This window comes from Aedes aegypti, unplaced genomic scaffold, assembly GCF_002204515.2.
Source record: "Aedes aegypti strain LVP_AGWG unplaced genomic scaffold, AaegL5.0 Primary Assembly AGWG_AaegL5_hic_scaff_2243_PBJ_arrow, whole genome shotgun sequence".
Classification (NCBI taxonomy): domain Eukaryota; kingdom Metazoa; phylum Arthropoda; class Insecta; order Diptera; family Culicidae; genus Aedes; species Aedes aegypti.
In genome coordinates this window covers 247-10,615 of record NW_018735755.1, presented here as the reverse complement: position 1 = coordinate 10,615, position 10,369 = coordinate 247, and the positions used below count along the sequence as shown (strand labels likewise).

Below are 10,369 nucleotides of genomic sequence, written 5' to 3'. Positions count from 1 at the left end.
ATGACAAATTCGGTAGAGCCAATGGATCTTCCAGTGTAGACACATTTGATACATTGCCAAACACAGCGTCACATTCCGCTAGTTCTATTGAGGCTATCGAGGATAACGTAGAATCCATAACACTCGATGAACGGGACGGCTCTTGGAAAGTCTGAAAGTAATGCATAGAAAGTAAGATATATTAACCTCTCTACTAGCAGCATCGTTCTTTCACAAAAAAAAAATAAAAATAAAATCGATATTTTTATATAGTTTTGCACCATTTTTCCACAAGTTCTAAAAAACTCCTTTTTTAGAATATGCGTCTATTCTCAATGAGTCATATAGATTCGAAGATATTCCGATATTCATAAGGGGACCGACGCGTAAGCAAAACCCACGTAAATATCTCTATAGATTTTTTATTACGTTCGGTTATTCGCTGTTCGAAACAATACTTAGAATAGAGTAGTTTGTGAAACAATGAAACAAATTGGTGCAACATTTCTAGAGTAATGAGCTTCAATGTTTTTGTACCACTCCGGACGTAAAAAGGTCTTGAAAACTTCAAAAATTATTATTTTGTAATTTTTATTGGAGACTACTCAATCGATTTGTATGACTTTTTTCTCAGAGATGCTCCTTATTACAGCGGGGATTTGCTGGTTGGAATACGACAGGCTTCTTTGCCTGAAACTAATCATAATTCACACTATCAGAACTTCGCAGCGAATTATATGAATGGCCTTCCACCGATTGATTTATGGTTTTGATTGAAATATACCAACAAATATTATTCAAACGTTATGTTAGTCCTTAACGCGATTAATTTTATGAACAAATCCAGAAATTCGTTTTCTAAATTCTTTACAATCATATTAAGCTTTTTTTTCTAAGCATTCCTTCGTGTATTGTTTTGGGAATTTTCAATGTCAATAAATACAAGGAATTTTCCAAAGTTTTGCACGATGAGTTTTATTTCAAAGCTCTCCAAGGAGCTTCCTATAGGTATTTTCTTAAAATGAGTTAGTCTAAGAATTTCTAGAAATTGATCTCAGCAGGGCTGGTAGAGTCCCTTTTTAGTTACTTGGGTTGAATTCATTTATTTATTGTTTTGCACAAAATATTATTCCAAATTTATCTTCACATTTTCATGAATATAGATGGATGTCCATTCTTTTCAACCATGTGTAGATTTTTCTTTGCTTGAAGAATTCAAACAAATTCCTTGTCATGCTTATTCCCGTTATGCCCATTTATTATTTAAACGTAAATTTATTGGGGGCTAGACAATGATCAGATTTTTTCACCGATTTGATCAAAAATTATACACCTGATATATTTATGGTATGCTCAGATAGCCTGAGATGTCTTCAAGCTTTGAATTGCCTGAATTAAGTTTTAATATCGAAACCCGTCATAGGAGTTGTTAGTAAATTTGTTTGGGTACCAGCACATTTATGGTAATGAACAAGCTGATTTATTGGCAAAATTTAATGATTTTCGTGGACCGATATATAAACGTGGTATTAACTATTATGAATATTTTATATATTTTATTTTTTTTTATTTTGAATTATGACCTTAGATTCAAATATTTGTGAATGTCATAAATCACATGAATAGATAGATCATATTGTCTTTTAACGTTCTCGTTTTAATGCACCTACAGATAAATTTATAGATAGCATTTCATTCCCTTTCATAAACATGTAATATAAATATTTGAATGAAATTTCTTATCGTTTATAATATTGCTAGTTTATTTTTTTTATTATATTTTTCCTTTCATCCCATCTAATTGATTGGCTTCCTGGATACGTGCTGCTTTTGTACATTCATAATGACGGAACTTGGAAGATTTCGGTCCGTTATGGATCGATACGGGGAGAGCCTTTATTCAATAAATATTATATTATAACGATATTTGAAAAGATAAAGAGGTTTTGTGCCTTTTTGTGAAAGATTTAATTAAGAAATAACGCAAAGTAGCAAATTATTGGGTTAAAAGTTCCATACCACTTATTCAAACAACAGATTTTTTATAATTAATCTTCAAGCTGTTTAGTGGAATAAATAAATGAAATATAATTTAGTATCATTCTATTTAATTCCACTACAGTTTGTATCCTTTCGCGTACTTCGAACTCTACGGCCGTCTTCAGTGTCGTGTACAGTTGAGTCAGACGCATATCTGTCAAGGGATACAAACTCTAGTGGCTTGATTTTTATTGTTCACAAATATATCTAAGACAATAATTTTTTTAACGACAAATCGCGAAAACAGGGTGGAAAACGGTCATGATAAAAATACGAAACAATTTGATCGAAGTGATGCATCATCAGTGAAAGTAAGTGGAAAATCTATTTACAAGGCATCAACTTGTATGGGGAGTAGAGGCACAATACACGGGGCGAAATGGACACCCGCTTATTCTCATTCGCTTATTCTCTGAAAACATTCATGTTTAATAAAAATACAATGTATGGAATGTGTATTGCACATGAACTGTTTGACGGCATGAAATATTGTCGCAACGCCACCAACCGGATCGCGCCAGTGAGACTCGCGACGCGCCTCAACTCGCCGCATTTTGAAATCAGTTTTTTTAGTGTGGCGCTGCATTCTTATGATTTTTATGAAACAGCGCACTATTCACATATTAGCTGCGACGCACGGGGCCCGAGAAAACAAGAATTATAATTAATGTTGGTCTTGGTTACTACCGGATACATAATAATATTTTTGTTTATTAAACATGTCCTTAGAAATTTGACTATAACTTTTTCTCAGCTTGATATTTTTATATAAGCAAGGAGACGGAAGAATATATTTTTTCGGCAAATTAGAAGCACAGAGAAGTTTTTTTTTTTCTTGCTTGTGTGATTGAGGAAGATCCCTTTTAAATATCAGAACGAGTGGCACACATTATAATTGAGAAAAAAACGAGTAGGGAAGAGTTCATTCTATTACAAACAAAAATTAGAAAATATTTATTGATATTGTGCTCTACAAGAAAACCACGAAATGCGATTATCTGAATATACCCAACTCTTTTTTTGCACGGATTTTTTACACGGCCGTGCAAAAAAGTTTCCATGCATTTTTTTCCGCCTTATTTTTACATGAAACGTCGAGAAATAGTGTTACTTTTTGTACACGGTTTTGAAATTCCTCCGTGCAAAATAGAATCGGGTGTATGTTGACATACCTTCGCAGCACCAAATGTTTCAGATTTAGCTAATTTGCAACATTCGCGTTCTTGAGAACAACCAGAATCCAAGCTTACTTGAATTTTTATATTTTTTGGTATGGTATTCAGTTGGAGCTGCCTGACAGCTTAACTTGTCAAGGCTGAACCCTCGGTCTGGCTTTTGCCAAGTTTCCCCCTCTACCAGAACCAATACACAGACGGACAAGGCTATGGTGCCCACATGACCACTGTTTTTTATTAGTATTGTGACGTGATAGTTTTTGAAAATACCCATATTCCCTTGCTTCTGAGAAAAGGAAGCATTGTGGAAATCAGCAGCTCCATCAGAATTTGTTTGAAATAGTGTAGTAGTGTCATTACTAATACTAGGATGCCGGTGCCATTAGTGGACTACCTAAGCTTTGAAAATCAACGAAATAACGAAAGCCTTAACATAGATCTTTTGGTGTCAACAGAAAGATTTCAACTTCTACTATATGGGAAAAATATAAAAGAGTGAAAAAACTAATTTTAACATAAATTTCTTTGAGCCACTATTGGTACACGTGTTCTAGTAGTTGCGCTAGTTCTACAGTAGTAGACGTTCGGTAATGATACAAGGAATTTTAAACAAAATGGTAAATTTTTACATAGCTTTAACATTTTTCCCTCGGAACAGCACTAATATCTTTTGAATGAAGCATAAAGATCATCTCTGGGACTTTTCTTCATTTTTATACATCCATTTTAAAAACTGCTTCCATCCGTTGATCCACTACTGGAACACGACGGCACCTATTGGTGCAAGGGAGCTAATTTTTTGCGTAACTTAATTATTTATATGACTGTTGGATAGAATAAAAAGCTGAAATTTGGCAAATCAACTGAATTAGAGGCGATCTATCCACCAAAAATAACACATGTCGTTTTTATCGAAAATGTACGTTTCTCGCATAACTTCTGATCTCGCCTAAAGCCATTGGTAACCATGTGCTGGTTGTTTCTGAGCATTTGAATGTATTTTCATGTTATTGACCAACACTATAGGGAAGAAAGATCATTATCTACCTGCCCGTGATGTTGGTTTGGATGCTTATTTTTTCATTTGCTCAGAAACAACGAGCTACATACGTGGTTACCAATGGCTTTTAGGGCGTTATCTCAGAGTATGCGAGGTTTTATTCCATAGTCCAACCTACTGGTACATTACAACCATTGGTACCGGCACCCTATCTAGTCAAAATGGTTTTGAATAATTTGTCATTTAAGTGCTATTCTGATTACTCCTGTCTTTTACGTAAGATTGAAGGCTTAAATGTCATTTGTTGTGAAGTCTTAACAAAATTAGGCTGTTTAGTAGTAGTTCTAGTTAATTTCATTTTTCATTGTTGAAGTATTTATTGGTCATTACGTTCATATATCCTTAAAGAAATAATCACTTTCCTTGTTTGTTCAACAATTTCTCGAACCTAGCAAGTGAACCCTAATGATCGATCTCAGCGTCTAACTTTCCATAGTAATTTTAATAGTGAATATTTAAGAGTAAAGTTACCTTAGGCTTCTATAACAGTCTCCTACAAGATTCACTTTTCGGTGGCAAATGCAATGCTTCACAACGCCTACTTTCCTACTTGAAATTTTGCGAAAATGAAGCTGGAATTAGATTATTTATACCGTTGTTACAAAAGAGGTATTTCTTTTTATGGCAATGTAAAAACCATATTAAAATAAGATTGTCGCCACTTATTTGTACTCAGTGAATCTACTAGTCATTTTCCTCAGAGTAATATTCCCTACGTCGAATTTGACAACGATGTGTCTAGCTAGCTAACAGTAAGAGTGGCTACGGATCATTCTGGTTAGCAAAAGGCAAACTGGTCATCACCCCAATAGTATTAATGTCCACTTCGAATAGATTAATTATTTGAAATGGGCATCAATTCTATCAATGACGCAGAATGTCCGTTGGATCACATCCGAGATATTAGTGCGTCTATGCATATGAATTATGACGCGGCTTTAAGCAAAAAAATGCCAAAATGTGATACCACCACTACAGGTTACGCCTTTGGTTTCCGTCATATGGGCTAATGGATTATGTCCTCTCATCGCGGCAAGGTCGCATAACCAAGGGGAGGGACTTGAATTTTGATATTGCGTTTGAATTGCGCGCTTTATCTGTTAACTTGTTAATAAACAACTGAATGCTCGAAAAGTCATGATATTTTTACTAGCAGAAATCTAAACGTGTTTCAAATTTTAATTATAATTTATTGACTTTTAAATAGATAAAGTTAGTTGTTATGTGTCTTTAAAACGATATTACTGGAGGTAATTAAATGGCATTCACTAGCATTACTTACCTAATACATTCAACTTGGTAGTACGAAATTTTTAAAATAAAAATGTGACAAACTTACTGCTTATGAATATAGTAGTTCAAGCTATTGAACTCATTCAAAATCACTTCAAATTTCCGGGTTGTTCCAGATGCCTAAAAATTTAAAATCTACTGAATAGTACAAGTCTAATTTTGAACCTGATTGCGTAAAAACAAAGTTAAAAGCCACATGAGGATAACAGAAAAAAATCGTACCGAACTGCGTACAACATATAATTTCTGAAAATCATTGTATTACTGTGTGCGTTTGTAGGAGCGCCAAACGCTGTAGGATTTTTTGAAAGGAAGGCGAAGTCAAAGATTGATTACCTTTCCTAGGTCGGCGCGGTGGTAGCTTTGTGGTAACGCATTTGAACAGGTATTTGAATCTTAACACTAATTCTAGCTTGTGCTAAGTATAGCAGGATTAATCTAAATATCCTTCTATTTTAAAAATGTTTTACCTGAGTTTGCTGAATGTCATGTTTCTTATTCTCGTCAACGCTCGTCGTCGTGTTTTTCTCGCTCCATTCCTCGGAATTTCCCAGCAACATGAAACTCAATCCCTCTGATGACTACAAATCCAGCACTTCATCTTCCACGATCATGGATCCATCTGCTTCCAAAACGATGCTTGTGAGTTCTTTTTCAAAATGTGTACGACCTGTGTGGGGAAAGACGATTATCAATACCTTTGATAAAAAAATATTGTTATAAAATATATACCAGTATATACCTTTTTCTAAAACATTTGCAACAGTGGGGCAACATTTAACAAACGATTTCCTTCTTTGGGAATCACATATACGTATAAGTCGGGACATCGTAGAACACATGCTGAAAACAAAATAATGATTGAATACATAGTTAGAACAAAGTAACGTATAAGGCAATGTGGGGCAGTTTGGCTACCTTAAATTAAAATCGATAAAAGTGCTAATAATATTATGGAATCTTAGGATTTTTATATGATTCCAATACACTAGATTCGCACGATTTCCGTTGTCTTATAAAGTTTACGAATGAATGGATGATTTTTCAAGATTTGTAATTTTTCAAGTCGATTTTTCACCGATGGGGTAATATAGTCTATTTTAGATTATAAAACTATCTCATATAATCTAAAAATTTAATTATTTTTTCACTACACTTGGAAGTTATTAGTATTGATAAACACTTCCTGCAAATAGATTAAATTGTGAAGTCAAACATCATCATTCTAAAATCATCCGACACGAATGCCCTGATGAGGGTAAAGTGTCGTAAATACATAATAATAATAATAAATTCTAAAATCATCAAATTTGAAAAGTCATTCGGGGCAATATGGGTTGATTTTTTCCAATATATTTTTTTTCTTTGTATTTAAGTTTAGAACACTAACCTTTTTTTAAAACACAGACAAATTAACTTCACACTTTCGTGCTCTCTAAAACTACCGTTGACACAACAAATTCGAATATACGATAGAAACCACATACAAACTTAGGGGCTTATTTTACAAAACGAGCAGATTCATGTGACTTGTTTGTATAGGTAGTCACTGTCAATCAAAGAACTTAAACATGCATATTTCAGATGTCAATCATATGTAATGGAAAAAATATGTAACGGAAAGAAATGAATGCCAGTTGAAGCATAGTATCGATATTTATTATAATTTTCTCTAGTAATCAATGAGCACTAACTTACCTTATTTTCTAGGAATTGCATGACTATTGAACAGATAAGTATTTTCTTGACATCTGTATAACTTCAGCGGAGTGATATCGGGAAGGTCTTTCAAATTAACGCAGTTTACATCTTCGGTACTATGATCCTGAACAACTGGGATTCCCATCTCCGTGAAGTATGATGCACTTATTTTATCTCCATAAACAAAAATGTCGTCGGTAGTATCGTTTAAAATGATACCATGTATCATAATTATGTAGAATAAATCCTCGAACTCATCATGCTCCATGAATAAACAGTATCCAACTTTGATTGTCGTACCCAAGCAAATACCAGAATCTGTGTACTTGAAGTTTTCTCCATAACAATTAAACAGTTCCATAAGTTGCTTTTCATTTTTATTCAAATCTTCGCAGGTACGCATGGTTCCTTCGTAGATGATTTTTTCGTTGAATCTCTGCTTATCCGCACTTAAATAAGCTTGCAAGTACTGATGTCTTTCACTACAAAGCTTCAAGACATTTTTATAATTTCCTGCATGCCGCAATGCTGTTTTGAAGTATGAATGCTTCCGCTCACCGCTCAAAGTACTAAATTGCATAAGTGGGCCATACTGGAGGATAAGATGATGGTAATGTGAAAGGTAGTGATGTTTTGGTCGCAAAGGAGACATAAAAAGCGATGATCTGATTTCTAAATAGTGACTAATTTCAAGTTTGAGCATTGCAACTTGTCTTGAAGAAATCAAAGGAGCAGTCACAATATCAGTGATGTTTTTCAACATTATGATGAGCTTGAATGCAGGATCCTCGTGCAGACGTGTTAGTTTGAGCAGCAATAATGGTATTATTTGGATCATATGCCAAACATCTATTGCTTTGCTGGTGACACATTTCTTGTTCAAATTGAGGCTAATCTTAGAGTTCAGCTCAAACTTCTTTAAGAGGTAATTTAGTCTGCTTTGTAGATATTTCTCTCCAACGAGCTTATTTCTGATGAACCGTCGAAACACTAGCATGATGTCATAATTGAAACAACCAAGAAATAAGTCATGGGCTAAACAAGGTGGCATCCCAAGTTCAAATAGTTGGAAATATTGAAGATCATTAAAAATAGTGGAAGTCTTAACGCCTCTAGTCGGTTTCCCGCTGTTTAAGCAGCCTAATAGATCCTGTTCATAGGTATCTTGATGCCTCATTTCACAGTCTTGTAAGGGAGTGCGCCGAAAGTCGCTCAAGGTCGTGTAGCAGTACCGTGAAAAATATTGGTGCGTTGAGAAATTTTCGACTAAGCCAGCCATTTGATGTGTACCTAAGAAAAATACATTGTATCATTTCGCATTTGATGACTGAATATTATTGTTACCTAGGTTATCACCAAGCAGTGCAAATATTGTACCATGTACCATTACATCACATTTATCAATAATTACTCGTAGTCCTTTCGTTTCCAATACTTTCATGTCGTCGATAAGTACCTTGAAGATAGAATCCACTCCATACTTTTTCAAGTCTTTTTCAAAACACAATAGGGCTAAAAAATTGTTGTCTGCCTTTGCCCTCAGAGCTGGATGCATGTTTCCAATGGTAAAATATACTCCAACCATTTTATGACGCATCTTTACATCACCTAATGGATTTACAGTTCCAAATCCATCTTGATATAAGAATATGTGTACACTGTTAGCTTCTCGGCATAATCTAGTTGTTGAAAATCGAAGACCATCTGTATAGTTTGTCATGAAACCGTTGTTGGACGTTAAAGTTGATGGCGTCAATCTTAATCCTCCGTTAAACAATGATTCCAAGGTTTTTAAAATAGGTACAATAGTAAATGTAACGGCCACTGTTGGGTGAAATTTCTATTTCTACTGGTTGTACATAGCAAAAAATTCTCTTTAAAATATTTTGGCGCATATGTTCGGAGCGAAAACATTCCATTATCTGGATTGAATAAAATGGTACTAACAGTTTCTGATCCAAAGTCCTGTAAAATTTCATTACTTTCATATTCCGATAACTGGAATTTTTGCGAAATTACAGAAATTTTGTGACGATTCCAATCTTCTTGGGATGATGTAAGCTCTACCATAGCGTCAACAATTTGTTGGACCGCAGCGCTCGTGACGTGGTGTTTACACAGTAATTTTAAAAACATAACTCCAAAAGATTTCGCTGCATTTGAAATGTGCTCGTTTTCGACTAATGTTGTATTCGATTCATTTGTGCTCTTGGATTCTGATAAATTGGTTGTACTGCACGATTCAACCCTGCCTACCGATTCGTTGAAATGTTTGATGGTTCGATGATAGTATATATTGTGTATTTTCAACGCGTTACAAGTTTTAAACGGTTTTATCCTGCATTTTAGGGGGCAATACACTGGAACACCTTCTGCCAAATGATCTTTGAGATGTTTAGTAATAACATCAAAACTTTCGTGCGAAAACATACATTGAAGAGCAGTACATTTGTACTCAAAACTACTTGTGCTTGGTGCATGCAAGTGCGAACGTCTCAAGTGTGATATGAAAGTAGGATATTTTTTTAACGTAATATTACAGCCCTGCAGACCGCACACAAAAGTAGAGTTGAATCTGTGGATGCGCATGTGTCTTTGATAAACTCCTACATTGCTAAATTTTGACCAACAAAATTTACAAGCGATATCCATCGTGTCTGAAAAAAACACAAAATAAAATTTAGATATAGGTGTGTATATATATATATATATATATATATATATATATATATATATATATATATATATATATATATATATATATATATATATATATATATATAATATATATATATATATATATATATATATATATATATATATATATATATATATATATATATAATAAATATCTTTTTGATAACAAAATCAATATAAGCTTATCATTATATATTAACTGAACTTTTCGGATCAAGCTATGCTTTGCCTAAATAAACATGTCTTCTGCTTCTTCTTAGCATTACCGTCCTCACTGGGACAAAGCCTGCTTCTCAGCTTAGTGTTCATATGAGTATTTCCACAGTTATTAACTGAGAGGTTTCATTGCCAAAGTTGCCATTTTTGCATTCGTATATCGTGTGGCAAGCACGACGACACGTTATGCCCAGGGAAGTCGAAGAAA

The 10,369-nt window shown here is 34.1% G+C and overlaps 1 protein-coding gene across 1 annotated transcript; it reads right to left on the bottom strand.

Annotated features, from left to right (window-relative positions):
• Positions 1–7,156: 7,156 nt before the first annotated feature.
• Positions 7,157–9,037, bottom strand: LOC110680968. Its single transcript, XM_021856742.1, has 2 exons — positions 8,593–9,037; positions 7,157–8,538 (listed from the first exon to the last, which is right to left on the bottom strand). The coding sequence occupies exons 1-2, from the start codon at positions 8,966–8,968 to the stop codon at positions 7,247–7,249; spliced, it is 1,668 nt and encodes a 555-aa protein (XP_021712434.1). The 5' UTR covers positions 8,969–9,037; the 3' UTR covers positions 7,157–7,246.
• Positions 9,038–10,369: the final 1,332 nt, after the last annotated feature.

Excerpts from the sequence above, each read along its gene's own strand:
- LOC110680968 (XM_021856742.1), bottom strand. The coding sequence starts at position 8,968 with ATGACAAACTATACAGATGGTCTTCGATTTTCAACAACTAGATTATGC. Across the intron at positions 8,539-8,592 it reads ACTGCTTGGTGATAACCTAG|GTACACATCAAATGGCTGGC; the intron begins GTAACAATAATA and ends TATTTTTCTTAG.